General features: G+C 51.5%; 1 protein-coding gene across 6 annotated transcripts in view; it reads left to right on the forward strand.

Moving 5' to 3' along the window:
• PTPRU (protein tyrosine phosphatase receptor type U) overlaps positions 1-23,659 on the forward strand; it is an 88,597-nt gene that overhangs the window by 34,636 nt on the left and 30,302 nt on the right. For 3 of the 6 annotated variants that reach the window (XM_086365376.1, XM_086365373.1, XM_086365401.1), the window contains 9 exons: positions 3,934-4,242; positions 8,142-8,251; positions 8,546-8,747; positions 9,085-9,187; positions 11,623-11,896; positions 12,862-12,898; positions 13,819-13,957; positions 18,685-18,714; positions 22,133-22,290. In XM_086365376.1, coding sequence (XP_086221502.1) covers positions 3,934-4,242; positions 8,142-8,251; positions 8,546-8,747; positions 9,085-9,187; positions 11,623-11,896; positions 12,862-12,898; positions 13,819-13,957; positions 18,685-18,714; positions 22,133-22,290 — 1,362 coding nt within the window. The remainder of the gene's footprint in view (positions 1-3,933; positions 4,243-8,141; positions 8,252-8,545; positions 8,748-9,084; positions 9,188-11,622; positions 11,897-12,861; positions 12,899-13,818; positions 13,958-18,684; positions 18,715-22,132; positions 22,291-23,659) is intronic. The other 3 variants (XM_086365383.1, XM_086365391.1, XM_086365410.1) reach the window with 1 other exon arrangement.

Raw genomic sequence — 23,659 nt, forward strand, 5'->3', positions numbered from 1 at the left:
GCCAGTATTTAAAAATCTGGAGATTTCACACAAAAAATTGGAATTTCTGGCTTCATTAATGGGAAGATCTGGCAACCTGGCCCGGAACTGAGCGGCAGCTGCTCCTTTTGGATGAGACGCTTACCATCTCATTGGTCATGGTCCCAGCCCAGCCTGTGTCACCGGTTTGCAGTTGATGGTTCGTGTCCTTGTCTGAACGCTGCAGGAAGGTGAAGGAAGCAGTGTGCTTCCACCAAACCTGGAAGGATGGTAAAGGCTGTGGAGCAGGTATTCCCAGGGGTGGGGATGATGTGAGCAGAGCTTCAGGGAACCGAGATCCACTCTCACTAGTGCAAGTAAATCCATGGTACTTGGCTTTAGTAGACAGAGACACAGACAGAGGCACAGACACAGACACCTTGGGATAGGACACGTCGGGCAGCCAGGACCAGAGCCAGAAAGTCTCAGGAAATAAAGCAAAGACCTCTGAACAAGATGGCAGAGTGACTGCAGAGTGAACACACACAAAACTCACCCATTCCTTTCTAAACAGATAAGAACAATGAGTTATAACAAAACTATATAGAAAAGCATTAGGAGAATCTCCATGGCCCAGGAACAGCAGAGAAAAGACAAGTGTGGTAAGTGGGCTTGCAGTTAGCAGCCCTCAAGATGCAGTGAGCAGGGAATCAGCCTATTAACGTTTTTGTCGGGTGAGGATCGGGTCTGCCTTGTTGTGGGGATAAGAGAGCCAGGCTCTCTGTAAGAAGTCAAGAGGTAAGCCTTACTCTCAGGTGCCGAAATCTCTCGGTGGCATTCTGATGTATGGCTGGAGACGGCCACTTGCCAGGGAAGGAAGGAAAGTTGCACTGTGCTGGCCAGTGCACCTACCCATCCGCTCACAAGTGAGGAGCAGCCTGATGTTTCTCTCTGCATTGTCTTTGTAAGGAGCATCCTGAGCAAATTAATCATGTGAAAACGATAATAGGGTCATACTTAATCATCTTAAGAGGCCAAGCACTAGGACTTTCTTTCCTGTTTATTAAGGTGTGTCCTGATATCCTCTAACTGGGGACACTTGGCAGGTGTCACAGAACCTGCACAGTCAGAGGGCAAGAGAGAAGAGGATCATTAGTAATTGTGGCTTCGTCCGTCATGTTATAGATGAGGAAATTGACACCCAGAGATTTACTTAGGATTGCACAGCTGCTCAGTGCAGATGCAGGACTGGGGCCTGAGCCCCCAAGTAAAGAAGCCTCGATTTCTTTACTTATAAAATGTGGATAACATTCTGGTCCTATAGAATCCTCAAGAGGCTATGAAGCACAGTAATATGCACTTGCCTTATGTCAGAGAAGGCAATGGCACCCCACTCCAGTACTCTTGCCTGGAAAATCCCATGGACGGAGGAGCCTGGTAGGCTGTAGTCCATGGGGTCGCTAAGTTGGACAAGACTGAGCGACTTCACTTTACCTTTTCACTTTCATACATTGGAGAAGGAAATGGCAACCCACTCCAGTGTTCTTGCCTGGAGAATCCCAGGGACTGGGGAGCCTGGTGGGCTGCCGTCTATGGGGTCGCACAGAGTCAGACACAACTGAAGCGACTTAGCAGCAGCAGCAGTATGTTGGGTAGCTGCCTCTCCAGAGGCATTGGTGTGGTTAATTAATTAATTTTTAAAAAGATATCCTTTTTATTCATTTGGAGAAGGCTTTTGAGAGTCCCTTGGACTACAAGGAGATCCAATCAGTCCATCCAAAAGGAAATCAGTCCTGAATATTCATTGGAAGGACTGATGTTGAAGCTGAAACTCCAATACCTTGGCCACCTGATGCAAAGAGCTAACTCATTTGAAAAGACCCTGATGCTGGGAAAGATTGAAGGCGGGAAGAGAAGGGGACAACAGAGGATGAGATGGTTGGGTGGCATCAACGACTCAATGTGCATGAGTTTGAGTAAACTCTGGGAGCTGGTGATGGACAGGGAGGCCTGGCGTGCTGCAGTCCATGGGGTCGCAAAGAGTCGGACACAACTGAGCAACTGAACTGAACTATTATTCATTTATTATTTATTTATTTGGCTTAATTTAAACTTATTTATTTTAATTGGAGGCTAATTACTTTACAATATTGTATTGGTTTTGCCATACATCAACATGAATCCACCACGAGTGTACACATGCTCCCCATCCTGAACCCCCCTCCCACCTCCCTCCCCTTACCATCCCTCTGGGTCATCCCAGTGCACCAGCCCCAAGCATCCTGTATCCTGCATCAAACCTGGACTGGCGATTCGTTTCTTATATGATATTATACGTGTTTCAATGCCATTCTCCCAAATCATCCCACCCTCTCCCTCTCCCACAGAGTCCAAAAGACTGTTCTATACATCTGTGTCTCTTTTGCTGTCTCGCATACAGGGTTGTCATTACCATCTTTCTAAATTCCATATATATGTGTTAGTATACTGTATTGGTGTTTTTCTTTCTGGCTTACTTCACTCTGTATCATAGGCTCCAGTTTCGTCCACCTCATTAGAACTGATTCTATTATTTATTTTTTAAATATTTTACTTATTTGGCTGTGCTAGATCTTAGTTGGACGTGGGATCTTTGATCTCTGTAACAGCATGCGAGGGTCTAGTTCCCTGACCAGGGATCGGACCCGGTTACCTGCATTGGGAAGTGGAGTCTTAGCCACTGGATCATCAAGGAAGTTTCCTGGTTTATTTTTATGTATTTTTAGTTTTTGGACAGTGAATTCCTCGTGGGGAGGCAGAGTAGTGGTGGCTGAGAGCGTGGGTTCTGAAGCCGGCCTGTCAGGTTTGGATTCCAGCTTCACTACTTACTGTCTGTGTGGCAGTCAGCAAGGTTACTTAATCTCTCCTGTGTGCCTCTATTTCTACATCTGCACGACAAGGCTAATAATGGCAGCTTTCTGTTAGATTACAGGGAACGTTAAATGAGATAAAGCATTTTAAAGCCTCTAGAGCAATGTTTGGCACAGACAAAGCCCCCAAGAATGTTTACAGCCATCATCATCATCATCTTTATAGAACAGATTGTATTTCCCTTTTTTCTTTGGCAGCCAGGGAACTCATCACCTAATTTGAGCCTTATATTTATAGCTCCATGTGGGACCTAATGGCATGCATTTCTATTTTCCTAACATTCTCTGGCATTATTTAGTTATTTGGCTCTCATTTCCCCCATTATGCTGACTTCTCTGTATTATTATATTGTACATATTACTGTAAACTGTTTTAGAACAAGTTTGGAATTAACAGAGAATGAAGAAAAATACAACAGTTGGTTGATTCAGACTGTCTTAACTTCCTTCAGAAGGAATTTGGAATAGGAAGTAAACTGTATTATTAAAAAAATTATAGCTAATATTTTTGATGGCTTACTGTGTATTGGAGCTTCCCTCATAGCTCAGTTGGTAAAGTATCCGCCTACCATACAGGAGACCCTGGTTCAATGCCTGGGTCGGGAAGATCCCCTGGAGAAGGGAAAGGCTACCCACTCCAGTATTCTAGCCTGGAGAATCCCATGGACTGTATAGTCCATGGGTCACAAAGAGTTGGGTATGACTGAGCCACTTTCACATTGTGTATTAGCCATTGCTACACGTGCTTTGCATGTTTTACCTTAAACCTCACAGCCATCCTATGAGATCGAGCCTATTATCCCATTTTGCAGATGAGGAAACTAAGGCTCAGAGAGATAAAGTGACTTAGCCAGTAGTTGTCAGCTGCAAGCGACAGAGCCAGTATTCAGATGTGGGCCTGCCTGACTCCAAAACATATACTTTATTCCCTTTTTGCTGCACTGAGGGGTCTCTTGGACTCTTGGGGGCAAATGAGGGTTGAAACTAGTCAGCTGCCTGATGTTTTCTCTCTAATCCTACTTCTCCACCTATTTCTTCTATGCTTTCTGTTACTTGGATTCCCCAGAGCCCATGAGGGCCCCCAAAGGCCTGGCTTTTGCTGAGATCCAGGCCCGCCAGCTGACCCTGCAGTGGGAACCGCTGGGCTACAACGTGACACGTTGCCACACCTACTCGGTGTCCCTGTGCTATCACTACACCCTGGGCAGCAGCCACAACCAGACCATCCGGGAGTGTGTGAAGATGGAGCGGGGTGTCAGCCGCTACACCATCAAGAACCTACTGCCCTACCGGAATGTCCACGTGCGGCTCGTCCTCACTAACCCCGAGGGGCGCAAAGAGGGCAAGGAAGTCACCTTCCAGACAGACGAGGACGGTAAGAGGCCTCCTGATCCCTGGTGCCCACAGACGCTACGTGTCTGAGACTGAAATTCCTGTAGGAGATTTTTTGCTTAGGTTTAAGCCGACTGTATGATAACAGAGTAATGATACTAATATCTGTTCCTTGGAAGACTTTGGGTAAAATTGGTATAATTTCTTCCTTAAAATGTTTGGGAACATTTACCAGGGAAGTCATTTCGGCCTGGGGTTTTCATTGTGGCAGGGTTTTTAATAACAATTTTAATTTTCAAAATAGATATTGGAATATTCAGGCTTTCTAGTCTTTGTATCAGTTTTGGTGTACTGAGTTTTTAGGGGTTTGATCATTTCACTTAAATTGTCAACTATCTTGACATAAAGTTGGCTATAATATTCTCTTGTTATATTTACTGAATGTCTGAAGGATCTATTGTGCTATTCCCTTTTTCATGCCTGATATTGGTAATTTGTGTCTTCTCTTTTTTCCTCATGTTTGTTCTTGGTAAGGGTATATAAATTTTATTAATCTTTACAAAGAGCCAAATTTTGGCCTAGTTTATTTTTTTTTTAATTTTATACTTACGTTCTGTGCTATTTCTTTTTAAAAATGCTTTCTTTGCATTTGATCAGCTGTTCTTTTAGTTTTTTGATATGGAAGCTTGTTAGATCATTGGTTTTGAGCCTGTCTTCATTTCTAATATATGCATTTAAAGCTATAAATTTCCCTCAGCCCTGCTTTAGCTTTATCACACAAGTTTTGCTATATCCTATCTTCAGTATCATTCAGTTTAAAATATTTTCTGATTTCTGTTATGATTCATTCTTTGACCCGAGTTATTTAGAATTACGTTGTTTGATTTCTGACTGGGATTTCTCTAATTATCTTTTTGTTATTGATTTCTGGCTTACACTATAGTCAGAGTACACGCTCTAATTTTGGTCTTTTGAAATTTGATCCATGCTTTATGGCCTGATATATGGTTGTAGGTGAGTGAGTCTCTCAGTCCGACTCTGCGACCCCATGGACGATACAGTCTATGGAATTCTCCAGCCCAGAATAGTGGAGTGGGTAGCAGTTCCCTTCTCCAGGGGATCTTCCCAACCCGGGGATCGAACCCAGGCCTCCTGCATTGCAGGTGGAATCTTTACTAGCTGAGCCACCAGCGATATATGGTTAAATTCTAGTAAATGTTCCATATCTACTTGAAAAAAATGTTCATTCTGTCATTGTTGAGTGTACTGTTTCACTTATATCAAGCTCACATTCATTAATTTCAGAACGCTTTTTATATATTAATGCACACGCACCTCATGACAACCTTGTCTGGCTGTTTACTGTTACCATTCCCGTTTTGCCGATGAGGTCCCATTACTAGTAGATGGGTAGCAGAGCTGGGTTTCAAACCTGGCCATCTGTTTGAGAGCTGTTTTTCTTAACAGCTACATTCTAATCTCAGCACAGGTCCAAAGCCTTCCTCCAGATTGCTGTAAATCCCCAGGTACCCCTAAGCTCCTTGGTTAATAGTTTTTTTGTTTGTTTGTTTCCTCACATGTACAATTTTCTGTCTGCACAGCAGTGGCCCAGATATAAAATTCAAGGCCTTTCTCAATTTCCAGAAAACCCCACTCACCTGAGGAAGTGTGTATGCCCTGTGCCCTGCACTGATGAGGGTTTGCTGGGGGTGGGAGTGAAGTCTGGAGGGGTTTACCCTAAATCATTGTAAATGTAGGGGAGGAGAAACTTAACTTTTTTCTCCTACCTATCTGAGGTTCATTGGCTCGGATCCTGTAAATTGACTGAGCAAAGATAGATTAACAAGATAAAAATATTAAACAAATTTTTGTTATAAATTCTATTTATTTTTTGTTATATATTCTTAAAAATTGAAGTGTGGTTAATTTGCAATATTGTGTTAGTTTTAGGCATAAGCAAAGGGATTCAGTTTATTATATATAATAAAATAAATTTTATTAATCTTTCAAAAGCTTATATAATGTATATATGTATGAATATATACACACATATATATATTCAGATTATTTTCCATTATAGGAAACAGGAGTTTATGAACACACGCTTTGCATATAATAGGGAGTACTCAGTGATGAGTAACTGAAAGGAGTGGTAAGAACTTGGGTTTATAAAGCATCTTAACCCAAGAACAATGAATTTTTAGAAAAGTGACAAGACAAAAGAAAAGGACTTCAAACTTCTAGGGGCCGCAAATTAGGGGAAATCAAATGTATGGGGAAACTAATGGTGGTCAGTAAAGTTTGTTAGGTAGATTCCTCTGGGCTAATAAGGGTCCAGAGGTTTCTCCATGATTAACTTCTGTCCTACCAGGTGGCGGGGGGTGGGGGGCACCTGTGCAAATGTATGTCCTACTTTTAGGCAAATAGGGGAAAGGTAGAGAATTTTTTCTTGTGTATGCTCCTATATTGTCTTCTCAGTTCAACTCAAGATAATCCTTATTCCAAGTGACATATTTTGGGGTAGCATGTACTCAGAATTCTCTCCAGTAGGAGGTGTTGTCAGCATTGGGAGTTTAGTCCTTCCAATAGGTCTGTAGTTGTGGTTTTACCTTTTCTGATCAGTGTATATTCTTTTTATGACTGGCTTCTCTGTCTCAGCTTTATGCTTGAGGGATTCAGCCAAGTTGCGTGTACAGTTCTAGAGAATTTATTCTCATTGCTGAATAATCCATTATGTGAATATTTATTCATCCTATTTACTATTGTTAGGCATTTGGGTTGCTTTCAACTATTTTACATTGGAGAAGGAAAAGGCAACCCACTCCAGTGGTTCTTGCCTGGAAAATCCCAGGGACAGAGGTGGGCTGCTGTCTGTGGGTCGCACAGGGTCAGACATGACTGAAGCAACTTAGTGGCAGCGGTGGCGGCAACTATTTTAAATTGTGCTGCAAATAAAATTCTTGTAGATTCTTTTTTTTTTTTGAAGATCTACACAATTTTGATGGGTTTATGCCTAGGAGTGGAACAGCTAGATTTCAGGGTTTGTGTTCATAATGAGATATATCCAGTTTTCTCAAGCGGTTGTGTTGAATTACACTCCCACTAGCAGTGTGTGAAAATTTCAGTTGCTCTGCATCCTCACCAACACTTGGAATTGTCTTTTTCCTTTTAACGTTTTGGTGGGTGAATAGTGGAATTGCCTGGTTAACTTAATTTTAACCCAAGGTTCTTGAGCTGTTATCTTGGTTTCCGCCTTCCCCTATCTTAGAAGTTCAGCTTCCGCACAAAGGTTTATCAAAGTGTTTTCCCAAACAAAGGAGGCCATTCTCTTCCTAGAGGAAATTCCTTGAGCCAGCTGTGAAGATGATACCTTAAAACAAAAACAAAACAAAACCATATCTGAAAGGGCTTCTGCTGAAATGTTGACAGTGTTTATCTCTGGGTGATGGAACTGTCGGTACCATTACTTTTCTTTATGCTTGTTTTGATTTTCTACATTGAACATATTGTTTGTGTAATTAGTAATTTTCAGACAAGAAAACATCTCCACCCATAATCCTGCCACTGTAAGGCAGTTGTTTTCATTTTTCTGGCAAATGTCTGTATTTTCTGAAAACCACTCAGCTGGAACAAAATAGGAGCATTCATTCTTCCTGCGAAATGCCTCCTGCACAGTAATGAAAATGCCAGCTGCCCTTTTTGAGCGCTCAGACGTAGGCCGGACCATATGAGAGTGCTGATAGGTATTTGCCTTGGGGCTTTATGTACATCACATCATTTAATTCTGGTCGAGGAGGTGTTGTTATCATCCCCATTTCACAGGTGAAGAAGCCAAGGCTCAGAGAGGCTGAGTGGTCCAAGCGTCCCAGCTAGGAGATGGCAAGGCTGGAATCTGGTTCCAAAGCTCGCTTTTCCCTGCCCCGTGTCATCTTTCCCTCGCAGTGCCTGGCGGGATTGCGGCTGAGTCCCTGACCTTCACTCCGCTGGAGGACATGATCTTCCTCAAGTGGGAGGAGCCCCAGGAACCCAATGGCCTCATCACTCAGTATGAGGTCAGTGGGGCCCTGGTGGACGGTGGGCCCACAGGTTGGAGAGGGCAGTGTGTGGGGTGGGAGAACAGAGGTGATCATTGGAGTTCCTTCAGCTGTGGCTGGGGTCCATACCCTATGGGTGATGGGGGACCTGAAGGCAGAAGGCAAAGGTACCCAGAGGCCTGGGCTGAGGGTACCCACGGTTCCCCCAAGCCTCCGCCTTTGCCCAGCCATTTCCCTGGCTCACCTGAACCATGATGGGTGGGAGGCTACTTCCCCACCCCTGAGCCTGCCTCTTGCCCATTCTGCCCCTAGATCAGCTACCAGAGTGTTGAGTCGTCAGACCCGGCGGTGAACGTGCCGGGCCCACGGCGTACCATCTCCAAGCTCCGCAACGAGACCTACCATGTCTTCTCTAACCTGCACCCGGGCACCACCTACCTGTTCTCGGTGCGGGCCCGCACGGGCAAAGGCTTTGGCCAGGCGGCGCTCACCGAGATCACCACCAACATCTCAGGTGAGCCCCGCCTGACATAGCCTGGCCCCTCTGGGGAGGGCCAGAGTCCCCTGGGCACGGAGGTGGGGCTTCTTGGGGGTGGAAATGGAGGACTCCTGCTGAGATAAATGAACCATTTAGAGGGTGAGGTCAGGGAGGATTAACTCAGAGGGTTCTGGAGATGGTTGGTGGAATCCGAGGGCTGAGGTCAGGGGTCAGGGAAGCTCAGGTCAGAGGGAACAGGGAGGCAGAGGCTGAAGGGGAAGTGGTCGGATGGCAGAGGTCAAGGAGCCTGGAGGCCTGGCCTTCCTGGTGCAGTGGCCAGGCTCCGGGCTTATGTCCTTGTCCCCTCCCCCAGCGCCCAGCTTTGATTATGCTGACATGCCGTCACCACTGGGCGAGTCTGAGAACACCATCACCGTGCTTCTGAGGCCGGCACAGGGCCGCGGGGCGCCCATCAGGTGGGCATGCATGTAACGGAGGGGCGGGAGGTCAGGGCGGTAAAAGAGGCCTGTGCTCTGACCCAGAACCCCAACCCAGGCCCGCTCACCCTTGTCTTCCCTCAGTCTCCTCCTCAGAGTTCAGAGTGTCAGGAGGAGGATGTTCTGTGATCCTGGGCAGGTGGAAGGCTGGCACTCACTCCCCTCAGGTCGTGGGCTGTCTGGTGGTGACTGTCACAAGATCTTGAACAGGAGATTGTTTGGATCTCTCCAGAGGACCTACCTCTGACACCTTGGGGCTTTATTTCTCCCCAGCTTTTCCCTTGGGGGTTCCTGTCGAGGGAGACACAAGGATGAGTTTTCTGGAAGGCTAGGGCATCTGGCCACATGGGGTCATCTCTCTGGAGTGTCTGAGAGCTTGGCTTCCCTACTTTTTTGCAGAGAAAGCAGATGCTGCAGTGACTGTTTCTGTTGGGGAGAAGGTGCTGGAGATAAGATGGGGTGTGTGTGTGTGTGTGTGTGTGTGTGTGTGTGAGATTGTGGGTGTGATGTGTGTGTATGTGAGAGTGTGAGTGTGTTTGTGCAATGTGTGCACACACTTCCTGTGGGCCAGACGTCATCTTAGGGACTTTACCTGCATGAGTCATTTGATTCTCACGGCAGCCGGTGGAGTGGGTATCAGCACCCTTATTTTCCGCATCAGGAAGCAGGCTCAGAGAGCCTGAATAATGTGCCCCTGAGGCCATATGCCTGGTAAGCGATAGCGCTGGGATTTGAAAGCCTGTACAGGCTGTACCTTTCCTTGAAGTCATGGAGCCTCCCTGGCCCTCTGGTCCACCCCCTCCTTCCCATAAAAGCTCAGGCACCAGGAGAGGGTGACAGCCTGCAGTTGGCCATGAGAGAGTCCTACTGAGACCCCCTAAGGTGGCAGGGGGTTTCCCAGGTGCTCTTGACACTCACTCACTTCCTCACTCCTCCTCGCTTTCACTTTTTCCTCCTGCTTTGCCTCCCTATATTTGCTACTGCACAGTCTGATTTGGGCTGATTCCCAGACACTAACGGGAGCTGCAGGAAGAAGTCTGCAGAGCTCAGTGGAATTTGGCATTTTGCAGGAGGCTCAGGACACTGGTGCCTCTGAATTGGGAGGAGTTGGGGACCCAACTACTCCAAAAAAGAAGCACCTTCTCCTTTCCTTGTCCCCTTGGGGGATCCTGTGAGCAGCCCAGTCAGCGTCTCAGGCAAGCCTGGGATGGGGCGAGGAATGGACCATGTGAGGTGGAGAGGCCCGATGACAGTGTGACCTTGGACATGTCCCTTCACCTCTCTGAGCCTCCCTTTCCTTTGTGCCTTATGGTGATTGTCCCAGATCAAGATGTGCTTTGTTCACGCTTCATGATTATTAGCATCTCCTGGCGGGACCTGGGGCCAGAGGAGGCCTGACCTCGGCCTGGGAAATGGAGTTGAGAGGGGCCTGGGCTGGCTAAAGATGGGATGAACCTGTCTGGCCTAAATCTTAGGGTGCTAGGGTGATTCCCTCCTAACTTGGGAGCTCAAAACAAAACAAAACAAAAAAAACAGCTGGAGAGCAAGGAAAATGCATTTCTACTTTCCCAGAGTGCAGGCTGTCAGTATGGGGTGTCACACGCCCAGACGTGACTGAGGCTGGGAGTGGAAAGATTTAAATTTGTCAGCATTCATTTATTTACTCTTGGCTTTGTTCCACAGAGGATTTGGAGGAGCTCATAGGACAAGGCCATTCAGTATGGTGATGAAAATAAATAGACACACACAAGATGGGATCGGGAGACAGAGACCAGGGAACACAAATCAGCCATCAGGCCTGGGAGATGGCAGGCTCAGAGCTGCAGACCCAGGGCTGCCTCTGGGTTGGGAGAGTATTCGAGACGTAGGTTTAGTGTGACCTCGTTTGCCTGCTCAGTGACTGGCTCCCCCACTGGAGGCCAGTTCCAGGAAGCCCAGAGCCCCAGGTGCCCAGCGTAGGACTCATGTCTGAGCTAAGTAAAAACTTTCTGCATGAATGAATGCATTGTGTCTTACTCGAATTTACTGAGGCCTAGAGGGAACAGTTGGGAACCTGGTTGGAGCCCGGGACTTGAGGTTCCCAGGCCCTAGGAGTCAGGGTGGAGCTTCAGGGCTCGGTTGGCTTGAGCAGGGCCCACATACTTTCAGCCTTAGTTACAGTAATAACAGTTGCCAGGCACTGGCTGCTTGTTAAACTTGCCTCTTTGCTCACCTCTACCTTATGCAGCCATCCCTGTAATCATTCCCATTTTACAGAGGAGAAAACTGAGGCCCAGGGAGCCTAAGTGACTTGCCCAGAGCTGAGATGAGGGCTGTCCTGAGCCTGACCCCAAAGTCCGCACCCTTAGTCACCAGATAGCTCTCCCTGTCCTCTGGCCACTGTGACCACTGCCCTGTTCCCTCCCCATGTCCAGTGTGTACCAGGTGATTGTGGAGGAGGAGCGGCCGCGGAGACTCCGGCGGGAGCCTGGCAGCCAGGACTGCTTCCCGGTGCCGCTGACCTTCGATGCAGCGCTGGCCCGGGGCCTGGTGCACTACTTTGGGGCCGAACTGGCGGCCAGCAGTCTGCCTGAGGCCATGCCTTTCACCGTGGGTGACAACCAGACTTACCGCGGCTTCTGGAACCCACCGCTTGAGCCCAGGAAGGCCTATCTCATCTACTTCCAGGCAGCAAGCCACCTGAAGGGGGTGAGGGGCCGGCCAGGGTCGTGGTGGGGGCGGTAGGGGAGGGGGGCAGGCTCAGGACAGGCCGGAGCAGGCTGCTACAGAAGCTGGAGACAATGCCCCATCCTCTACCCCTCCACCCTTCGCCTCCCACTAACCGTATTCTCCACCTCCTTCCCCATATTGCGCCCAGGCCTCCCGTAGCCCTGTGCACCTCTGCCTACCCATCTGAGCCCTGCCCTCCTAACCCCAGACACCTTCTCTCCAGTACTAACCCTTTCCGGGGGCTTCTTCCCTGATGGCTCAGATGTAAAAGATTTGCCTGCGATGCAGGAGACCCGAGTTTGATTTCCTGGGTCGGGGAGATCCCCTGGAGGAGGGCATGGCAACCCACTCCAGTATTCCTGTCTGGAGAATCCCAGAGATGACAGAGGAGCCTGGTGGGCTTTTCCCGGATTCATTTCTATCCAAGCTCCCAGTCTGGTCCCTGCCGCCTCCTGAGGCCCTGGTCTTCCATCTCAGGTTCCTCTGGCTCCAGAGGGTGTCCCTCTCCTCGTCTGGCTTTCACCTGACCTTGAAGCCTAGGACCCGCCTCCTCCCTCCCTGAAGCCCCGCCCTTCTCCAGGCTCCTCCCTCCTCGGATCGCTCCTTTCCAGGCTGCCCCCTGGCCAAGCGGACCTCTGGACCTGAGCGCTACCCTCATTTCTGAGCACCTCCTCCTTACCCCCTCCTTGTTTTTTTTTTTTTTTCCTGTTCCCACCCATCTCATTCCACTTTCCTAAGGCATCGGTCTGTTTGTGGACCCCTCCCCTTCTTGGCCCCTCTGTCCCTGGTTCCCCGTCGACCCTCCTGCCGGTGGGGTGTGTTTAGTTACAGTTCACACCAGAAAAACCCTGACCAGGGCTAAGACAGCCTGTCTAAGGTTGCCTCTGGGGAGGGTCGGGTCCTGGCTTCAGCAGTGCTGAGACCCACTCCATCTGTGCCTCCAGGAGACCCGGCTGAACTGCATCCGCCTCGCCCGGAAGGGTAAGTCCCCCTGATTCAGTCCTTCCGCCGCAGGTTTCTTACTTGCTGGGCTCTGGGGAGGTGGACGCTGGGCACTCAGGGCTGTGGGAGCTGAGGCGGGAGGTCTGGCAGACTGGTGGGGGCCAGGGAACATTTCCTTCTTGGGCCTTATGTGCCCCATCTCGAGGGCTTCTTCTCCCAGCCTGGGCACACACCCTCACACCACTATGGTCACAGAAGGGGCCTGGCAGAGGGTGAGCCATTGAAGTTGGGAATGGGGTGGTGGGTACTGGACCCTGGTCCTGGAGTCTGTATCTGCCCCCTTTCCTGTGGGGAGGAGAAGGGGGATAGCATGGACCCTGTAGCACTGACTCTGCTCCCAGATGGGGAATGTGGGTGGTTTCCAGTCCTGAGATGCCCTAACCGAGCCCTCGATACGTAATTCTCTTCCCTTGTTGCCTCCCAGGAGGGCAGGAGGCTGCGTCTGAAGGCCCGGTACACATCCTCCATCCCCCATCCACTGAAGGATGGGGAGGATTTGAGGCAGGAGAGAGGGCATCGCAGTGGGCACCACAGTCCTGTGCCTGCTGGGCTGTTCTGATGAGGAGCTATTCCAGATAGGGGCACAGGGCACGTAAGGCCTCTGACCGGAGGATGCGGAAGGTGGGAGGGACGGTGAGAGATGGGTCTGATTGACTGAAAGGCGGGACATGTGCTGATGATGGGCAGATGTTTTTGTGCACCTGTTTGTGCAGCCTGGTTTATTCCTTGGGGCTTCAGTTTAGTCACTCAGTCATGTCTGACTCTTTGAGACCCCCATGGACTGCAGCACGCCAGGCTTCCCTGTCCATCACCAACTCCCGGAGTTTAGACCTCTGCAAGCAGGGGGAAGGTGGTTCCCGCCTCCGCTCTGATCCTCTGTCCTGTGTTGTTCTCCCCAGCCGCCTGCAAGGAAAGCAAACAGCCCCTGGAGGTGTCCCAGAGGTCGGAGGAGATGGGACTCATCCTGGGCATCTGTGCGGGGGGCCTTGCTGTCCTCATCCTCCTGCTGGGGGCCATTATTATTATCATCCGAAAGGGGTGAGTTAGGCCAGTGCCCTGGCCCACCCGGGGCTTCTGCCTGTCTGAGGCTGGGTGAGCAGAGAGGAGGCTAAGGGTTGGTTGGGCAGCCGCCTGGTGGGCGTGTGGAGGGCTGCCAACCTGGACATCAGGCCTGTGGATCGACCCAAGCCGGTGAGGGGAAGCCCAAGACTCTGCAGATGGAGCTGCCCCAGAGTGGCTTGGCTGGAGCCCAGGTCTGGCCGGTGCCAGGTGCCCCTGTCCAGGGAAAGGCTCTCAGTGTCCGTTGCCAAGGAGCCGTGCTGGGAGTGGCCCCACCCGACTGTGCCCGCTGGGCTGTTCTGATGGGGATGGTGGGGAGGTGACCTGACTTGGCATCCTCAGTGCACGAGAGATCTTCTGCCATCGCGTCTGCCCTAACCACGGGGTTGGCGTGTTGTCCCTGAGCAGTGGGGGGCGGGGCTCACTCCCCTTCACACCGAGGACCCTGAGCAGCGGCTCTTCCCAGGCTCCATCTTCTCTTGGGCTCAGCTTGCCCTGGACTCTGTTACTGTTGATCCCTGAGGAGTCCTTCTGGGCCTGTGACTCAGAGGAGACCTCCCTTCCTGCCCTTGCCATTTCCCAGGCCTCAAAGGTCCAGCCTTATGTTTGTGTGGGAGGCATTTTTGGGTACATTTCACAGTGGGCAGACTGCATACCAGCCTATCTTAGAACCTAGAACTTAAACTGTTTTGGAGTTTTAGAAATCCAGGATGTGAGATTCTGAGAATCTCCAAGTTTAGAACTGTGGAGGCTCTGAACCTGGACACTGAGAGCTGCCATTGTAGTTCAAGGATGTCTGCTGCTGCTGCTAAGTCGCTTCAGTTGTGTCCGACTCTGTGCAACCCCATAGACGGCAGCCCACCAGGCTCCCCCATCCCTGGGATTCTCCAGGCAAGAACACTGGAGTGGGTTGCCATTTCCTTCTCCAATGCATGAAAATGAAAAGTGAAAGTGAATTCGCTCAGTCGTGTCCGACTCCCAGCGACCCCATGGACTGCACCCTACCAGGCTCCCCTGTCCATGGGATTTTCCAGGCGAGAGTACTGGAGTAGGGTGCCATTGCCTTCTCCCTCAAGGATGTCTAGCCTAGTGATTTTCCCATCTTCCAAAAGCAGCAGAACCTATCTTCGAAACACTAAATAAACCTCTCCTGAGAACCAGTACATGGGGCACTAAAGACTGAGCCTTGGTTTGGAACTCGGTGGGCTTCTGAGACCCTGCCCCACCTCATTTTCCTTGCCCCACCTCATTCCCTACCAGGCAGCCCCAGGACACTGTGGTCCAAGCCCCTTAGTTGAGGAATGGAGACGCTGAGCCCCAGAGGGGGCAGAGACCTGCCCAAGGTCACCCGGGAGCCAGAGACAGAGCCTGCTCCATCCTCTCCCCTCCTGGGCTCTGGCTTCTGCGACCCTTGCTGCTGCCAAGTTGGGCACGCGTGGGTGGGTTGGCTCTGGGTCTCTGGGCTGTCAGGAGCAGATAAGCAGGATCCAGGGAGAGAAGGAGAACTGGGCAGGGCCCCCCTTGCCTGAGGCCAGGCACCAGCAGGAAAGAGACTCTCCCCAAGAGTTTCGGGGTGGGGGCATGCCAGCAGTGGGGTGCTGGGATGGTCTGTTCAGGGCATCAGGCTCTGATTGTTCCCTGTGAAGCTTCCTGAGGCAAAATCATTTAAACTGTCATTTAATGAGTATTATGCTGTGCCAAGAGCTCTCCACACATCACCCATTAGAACCGTAGTTACTGATCACCTACTGTGTACCAGGCGCTGTTCCGGCACTCGGGAGACATCAGGGAATTTTTCCTTCCTGGATCCTGACTCACAAAGCAGATCTAAGTTCCTTTTCACAGGTCGGGAAACTATTATTAAGCGACTCGCTCATGTCACTTTAAGTAGCAGGTCCTGACTGGACCCAGGCCTGACCGCAAAGCTCATCCTCCATGTGGCCCGGCATGTGAAGGGCCTCACCACGGCTGGCACACAGAAGTTCCTATAGGGGGCGAGGCCCTGGGGGTGGGGAGTGGCACAGATAGAGGGCTGTAAGGGAGGGGTCAGATTCGGGGAATTGCAGGCGGTATTTGAGTCTCTCCAGATCTACTCTTGAGGGAAGACTGGCAAAGTAGGGAAGGTCACCCACCCCAGCAAAGAGAGTGCCAGGCCCAAGAGAGGATGGATGGGTCAGAGATGCTACCAGAGCCTCACTGGGAAGCCCTCCACTTCATGCAGCTGCTACTGGAAGCCTCTAGGATCCCTTCCCCGTAGCCACCTGCCTCTGCCCTGTTCCTTCTTAGATCCTCTAAAAGCCATTCAGTCCCATTCTGTAGCCCCTTGCTGCTTTCCCCCGAATCCTACCTGGCCTTCCGGGTTCACTGTGCTCTTGAGGGCTCCCTCAGTCTGCACCGTGGGTGCCATGGGGCAGAGCAGCTTTGGCAGGGATGGGGGTGTTCAGTTCAGCCTGGGGTATGGATGAAATGGACAGATTAGGAGGTTTCTAAGGGCGAGCAGCCCCCAGGGAGCTCCCGTGCACCCTACTGGAGGAAGGAGGCACCAGGGGTGGGGTGGAGGTGGCTGGGAGCAGGTCTCAGCTTCTTCATCCTGCCCCCTGGACAGTGAGGCTGGATGCACCTGCCCCTGTGAACTCTGGGCTGCCCCGGGCCAGTTGGACCCTTTAGTTCTGCTTCCAGAGACCCTCCCACTTCCCTTTGCAGCACTCCCCCGACCCTGCCCACCCCACCCTGCCCTTCACTCACATACTCACAGGCTTTGCTCAGTGTTTCTCTTCCCTGCTGGACTGAGAACTGCATGAAGGCAGAGGAGGTTCTGTCCTGTTGCCTGTGTGTCCCCCGGGTGCTCTGTGTATGACTTATGGATACTCGGGTCCTCCTGAACCCGCGCCCCGGCCCAGCAAGCAGAGGGGCAGGGAAGGGCTGGGTGCATGCTTGCTGTCCAGGAGGGGATTATTTTTAACCTCACTTGTTTAGAGGAGAAAATGGAAGCTCAGAGAGGTGGAGTTCTTTTAGTTATTTTTCTTCATTTATTGATTACTCGGTTTAATAAAATCTGTATAGAGGGAATACATATTCCCTGGGCACTGTCCTGGGCCCTGGGGATCCACAGTGGGCAAAAGCAACCACGATGCGGTCCTCTTGTGCTTTGTGGCTATGCATGGGGAGTCTGGCATTAAACTAAAAAAAGCACAAATTGTGAAAAGACCAGGGTGTCAGGGTGAAGGGGCAGAGAGAGAGCAAAGGGGGAACTAATGAAGTTGGTGATTGTGGGGGAGTCCATAGGATCGGCCCTTTTGAAGTTATGACAGTTCAGCTGAGACCAGAAGAATGCCACTCCTTCAGCCCATCTCCCTGCCCTCAGGGCCACTCTGACCAGCTCAGGGCCCTGGACCCCCACTCTGTCCCTAGGATGGAAGACGTGCTGTGCGACCATGTTTCTCCCGCCCTGGCTGGGCCTCTGTCTTCCCCTCCCATCTCCTTGCCTTCCCCTCCCTGCTGATGGGGTGACGTGGGCGCGGGTGAGTGGAGGACCCTGGAGCGGGCCTGGAAGGGGCCTCAGGAGGGGCTGGCTCTGGGGTCAGGGTCTTGGGCCTGGTCTGGACTCTCGCTGACCCCCTGTGAGCCGCGGACTGACATGACTCTTGGGACCCGGCTCCTCGCCGGGGAGGTGGGATCAGACCTGCCCCACGACCCCACTGCCGGTGCCTCGAGGTCCCGTCAGGGCTCTCGGCCCAGCTGTGCTCTGGGTGCTCACGAGGGGGCCACGCGGCTCCTTTAGTGGACCCCACACCCAGGGGCAGTCCGCGTGGCTGAGGGGGGCCCCCCTGGCGTCCAGCCCCCCTCCCCATCCCGGCCGCTCATTTCTTCCCAGCTTGCAGAGGGCTGTCCCTTCAGGGGCAGTGGAGCCTGCGGGGTGCAGGGGGGTGGCATGGGGACTGCCGGGGGTGGTCTGCAAGGATGAGTGCACAGTTACCTCGAGTGTGTGAATGCAGGCATCTGTGTGTGAGTGTGTTTGTGAACATATGTCTGTGTATGTATCTGTGTGTGCCAGTGTGTGTGTTTGAGTACAGGTGTCTGAGTGTCTGCATGTAGGTCTGTGTAAGTGCATGAGTGTGTCCTTGTGCTTCTATGTGAGTGTGTGTTTGTGAATATATGTCTATGTATGTATCTCTGTGTGTTTGAGTACATGTGTCTGAGTGCATGTATGTCATAGGTCTGTGTTTGTAAGTACATGAGCGAGTCCATGTGTTTCTATGTGAGTGTGTATTTGTGAATATATGTCTCTGTAGGTATCTCTGTGTGTCAATCTGTGTGTTTGAGAACATGTGTCTGAGTGTCTGCATGTATGTAATAGGTCTGTGTTTGTAAGTACATGAGTGAGTCCATGTGTTTCTATGTGAGTGTGTGTATCCATGAACATGTCTGCATGTGTATTTCTCTTTGTGAACACATGTGTGTAAAAGCTCTGCTTCCCTCCCAGCCCTTTCCCCACCTCCTCTCACTCCAGCAGTGGGCTTGGGGAAGGTTCTGGAAGGAGCCGGGCCAGCCCTTGGGTCAGAGAAGGCCCTCTGACCCCTTGGTCCCAGGCCAGCCCGGTCCCCAGCAGAGAAAGCACCAGGCCCCTCCCACTGGCGGTGCTGCCCTGGGCCCCTCCTCGTGCACGAACCGTGGCCCACCTGTGTGTTCTCTTTGCACGCTGCCAGGAGAAACCACTATGCCTACTCCTACTACCCGTAAGTAGCGCACCTGCCCGGGGGCCCCGCCCCTCCTGGGGAGCGCCTCCCCCCCGCCCCGACCCTGCCTGGAGTCAGCACCTCCTCCACGGCCACTCTGCCTCTGAGCTTCCCTCCTCTGCTGTCCCTCCTCTCCCTGCCATCCTCCTGTGTGGAGGTCATGAGCGCTTGCTCTGTGCCAAGTCTCAGGTTCAGATCCAGCTCTCTGAGCCGCCCCAGACAAGTCATTGGACCTCCCAGAGCCTCCTGTCCTCTTGACCCCAGGGCAGCCCCTTGTGTCTCAAGCCACTCCTGCTGGTCGGGACCTCCCGAAATCAGACCTCAGTTAACGTCCAGGAAGGTCCTTGCTAGGGTCCTGCTCTGGGTCCACAGCCTGTGTACGCGTGCATGTTGGGGGCAGAGACAGGGCAGCTCCCAGGGCACCTCCAGCCCTTCTCCAGCTGGGCCCAGCTCCTCAGACCCACTGATCCCTGCACACCTCCCCTAAGCTCAGTTCTTCACACAGAAACCACACGATAACCCCGAGAAGAGGCCCTGTGATCGCCCCATTTCACTGATGAGGAAACTGAGGCTCAGGGAGGTTAAGGACTTGTCAGAAGTCACAGGGCATGCAGAGACGGGGTTGCAGCCCAGGCACCCGTCTAACTCCATGGCCTGCCGATGCTGCTCTGTTTTCCGCCTCTGGGATCTCTGACCCTGCAAGCCTTCCAGATCATTCCCCTGCACCCGTGCTTGTCCCCTCCTTGCAGAGCAGGCCCAGGTGGCCCCAGGCCAGCCCAGAGGACGGTGGTCTCTCACCTCCTCCCTGGACCCTCTTCTTGCATCGACATCACCCATTGTCACACTGGCTTTTCCAGCAACCACACCCCCGTCAACACACGTGGAGCCTCCGGCTCAGCTGTTGCTTGAGCTCCTAACAAGGCAGCGCTCCTGCTCCCTCTACTCTGCAGCTGTTTTTCAAAAACATTATTTTATTGAAGTGTAGTTGATTTACAATGTTGTGTTAATATCTGCTGTACAGCAAAGTGACTCAGTTACACACATATATATATTCTTTTCATATTCTTAAAAAATTTTTTTTAATTGGAGGATAATTGCTTTACAGTATTGTGTTGCTTTCTGCCATACATAAACATGAATCAGCCATAGGTATACATATGTCCCCATCTCCCACCCCATCCCACCCCTCTGGGTTGTCACAGAACACTTAATTTTGAACCTAAATGCAGAACTTTTCCGAGTTGTCCATATTACACAGCATCGGCTTGATCGCACCCTGAGGTCGGCTGGAGGCCACAATGCAGTGTCCCCCCTGGCTCTGTCTGCGGATCTGGTTGGTTGATGTTTGAAGTTCTTCTGCCAAGTAGAGCAGGAGGCCTGGGCGGGAACAGAGCCCTGTGGTTCACTGCTGCAGACTGCCTCCTAGGCCAGGATCCTCTCGGGACGGGTCCTCCCGGGCTCCAGGGTCCAGCCAGCCTGACGGGCTGTCCTCTGTCCGAGGCCCTCTGTCTGTCGTCCCTGTGGTCGCTGGTGTCTGACCTGTCCCCCCACCCCTGTCTCCTTCCCCACCTCTCTCCTTGTCATTATGCCTTTTTTCCCTCCTCTCCCTTCTCTGTATCCTCCTAATTCTCTTGTCCCACCCCCATCTCCCTCTTCACCTCCCTTCCTCCTCCACCTTCTGTCCTATGTTGATGGTCAAGGTCACAGCCACAGAGACCTCTCCTCATCTGCCCCCAAAGGGTCTTTGGCTCTGCCCTGGGCCGGAGTGAGGGAGATATCCAGAGCCTGAAGGCGGATGGGAGTCCGAGACCTGGGCCCGCTGAGCCGACTCAGATTGGGAAAGGCACACCCACCGCAGTGCATAGCCACACTGGTCCCCAGCACGGACACAGAGCCCTCTTTCCTGTGTTTCCCAGAGGAAACACATTGTCGTCCTGGCAGGAGGGGCATCCAGAGGTCATCCTGTCCCTTCCCCTGCCCCCAGCAGCTCTGGAGCTGGGAAGGGCTAAGTGGAGTTTGTCTCTCTGGGGGAGTGAGTCCCACACTATCCTCTTCATCTCCACGATGACCAGTGTCCCTGAGCCCGCATGACCTGGAAGTCCTCTCTCAGGTCTGCCCTGCGTCCTGCATGCTGTACGGCTGGGCAGGTGAATGGTTCTCTGGTCTTGAGCCCTCCCTGTGATCGGGTCCCGGCTCTTTTCCAGTCTCAGCGCCGTTCCCACATCCTTTCCCTTTGCTTGTGTTTCAGCCCCTCAGACGTGGAGCCTTGATCCTTGCCTTCCCATCCCTGTTCTTCCTCCTACTTTCCTCCATGTTCCCTGGGGTTGCAAACTACCATCCACATCTAAAGCTGGACTGGAGACCTGGGCTGTGCAGGGGTCCCTGCCCAGGGTCCTCTCCAGAAGCTCCCCCTCTTGGGAAGGACTGGGCCTTCTCCCTCTGCAGCTTCCGGCAGCTGGATGGGCTGGTGGGCAGCGACAGGAATATGGACGCTGTGTGGATTACTTAAGCCTAGTGTGGCCCGTGGGAGGACCATCCTGGGGTTCCTGGGGGTAAGAAAAAGTCGTGATTGGGATTTATTCCGTGTCCACTGAACACTGGACGCTGAGACTGGCCGAGCTCTAGCCAGACCCTCTGCCTGAAGGAGAATTGCAGTGCTTTCCCATGCGGGAGGAAGAGGTCCCAGGGCAGCTGCCTGGTGAGGCCAGAGGAAGGAAGGTTATGTGTGGGGCCTGCAGGGGCCGGAGCTGGGCAGCCGTCTTCCTCGTGGTGGATGCGGTGATTGTTGTGACACAACAGTAGGCCTCTCATGACTGTCCTCCCCATTTTCTGAGCCCTCAGGCCCAGTGAGAGTTAGGAGGCATATCCCAGCCCGAGGCCACCACTGCTCCATCCCTTGCTCTCAGCAAAAGTCCATGGATGGGGACCCTTGTTGTTCAGGTCCCAAGTTGTGTCTGATTGTGTCTGCGACCCCGTGGACAGCAGCACGCTCTCAGCAAAGGTCCGTGGATAGGAACCCTTGTTGTTGTTCAGGTCCCAAGTTGTGTCTGATTCTTTGCAACCCCGTGGACTGCAGCATGCCAGGCCTCTCTGTCCCTTGCTATCTCCCAGGGTTTGCTCAAACCAATATCCATTGAATCAGTGATGCCATGCAAGCATCTCATCCTCTGTCACCCTTTTCTCCTTCTGCCTTCAATCTTGCCCAGCATGAGGGACCCCGCCCGGTCCCTTTTGGGCGAAGAGGCAGCTTTCCGGGTCTGGTGAGCAAAGGGTGGGGCCAGAGTCCCTTTAGCACCCAGAGATGCTTCTAGACTGGCTCCTGGCCTCAAGGCCCCTGACTGCCGGGTCTCCCCATCCACCTCTGGGTGCTGTCCTGTCCAGCTGAGCACCCATGTCTCCCATCGACCCTCCTCTGCAGGAAGCCGGTGAACATGACCAAAGCCACTGTCAACTACCGCCAGGAGAAGACCCACATGATGAGCGCTGTGGACCGGAGCTTCACGGACCAGAGCACGCTGCAGGAGGATGAGCGGCTGGGCCTCTCCTTCATGGACGCCCACGGCTACAGCCCCCGGGGTGAGTGCCTGCCCCTTCCTCGTGGCCCCCAGGCACTCCTGCCCCAGACTCCTGAGCCAACAGCACAGAGCCCCCCATCAGCAGATTCTGTAACACCCCGAACCACAGGACTAAGCATCCTGCTGGGTACCAGCACAGGCCCTGGGGATACAGAGAAGGCACCGGTGTTATCTTTGCACTGGAGGAGCTTTAGGAAAATGGAGGTCTTAGACATAGATTCATCTAAAAGGAGTGTGAGTTCCCATGTTAATTGTGAGAAGTGTTCTGGAGACTCAGGGAAGGGAGCGCTGCTGCCGGGTCAGAGCCATCTCCTTCCTTCTGTGTGAAAGGAAGTGCTCTGGAATTAGACCTCGGTTTGCATCTCAGGTCCCCTGAGCTGTGTGACCTGAGGCAAGTGGCTTAACCTCTCTGGTTGTCTGCTTCCTCGTGTATAAAATGAGGAGGAAGATTGTCTCTGCTGGTGGTGCTGCTGGGAGACTAAATGAGAATGTATATACATCATTTAGTGCTATGGCTGGCCTGCAGGGAGAGGAGGGTGAGTCAGCTGTATATGTTAGGAGCTTCTCATCAATCGCTTCATCACACATCTTTTGATTCGACTTAGTGCTGATTTGTACAAAAGGAAATAGACTATTTAGGAAAATCATGAAGTCGTAATAATACAATAATCACTGCTGAAGCCCACTGGTGAATTTGAAAGTCATCTGAATGCGTCTCTCATAGCCCTTACCTCCCTCTTAGATGTAAATATTCCCTTGAAATTTATGTTTATAACTTTCTTGGCTTTTGGGGAGTAATTTTTACCATGTGTGCATGTGTCCCCAAACAGTGCATTCTATAATTTCGCTCATTCTGAGCTTGATAAAAATGAAATTGCTCTCTATTTTTCAGCTCAACACCATGTTTCCAACATTTACCCAGGTGGATGTTTTGCTATAGTTCATTTATTTTCTCTGATGTATAGTTTTCCATTGTATGAATATATCACAATTTATTTCTCCATCCTGCCATCCACGGGCATTTGATTTGTTCCTAGTTTTCTTGTTATTACAAACGAGGCTGCTGTGAATGTTCTTAAATGAATCTCTAGATGCACCTGCACAGCAGCTTCTGGAAATAAGAGCTGCTGGATTATAAAGTATGTGCTTGTTCTGCTTTCTGAGACAGGGCCAAATTGTTTTCCAAAGCGTCTTTGCCTGTGTTCATTCCTAGCAGCAGGGTGTAAGAGTTTGCATCACTCCACATCGAGATCAAAACTTGCCAGGCTTCTTCACTTTTGCCAAACTAGTTTGTATAAAGATGGTAATTCTCTATAGTCTTAATTTGCATTTCTCTGATTACTAATGAAGTTGAACATATTTGCAAATCA

This window comes from Bos grunniens, chromosome 2 (genome assembly GCF_055505025.1).
Source record: "Bos grunniens cultivar Pamir isolate PY7600 chromosome 2, Bosgru_T2T1.0, whole genome shotgun sequence".
Classification (NCBI taxonomy): Eukaryota; Metazoa; Chordata; class Mammalia; order Artiodactyla; family Bovidae; genus Bos; species Bos grunniens.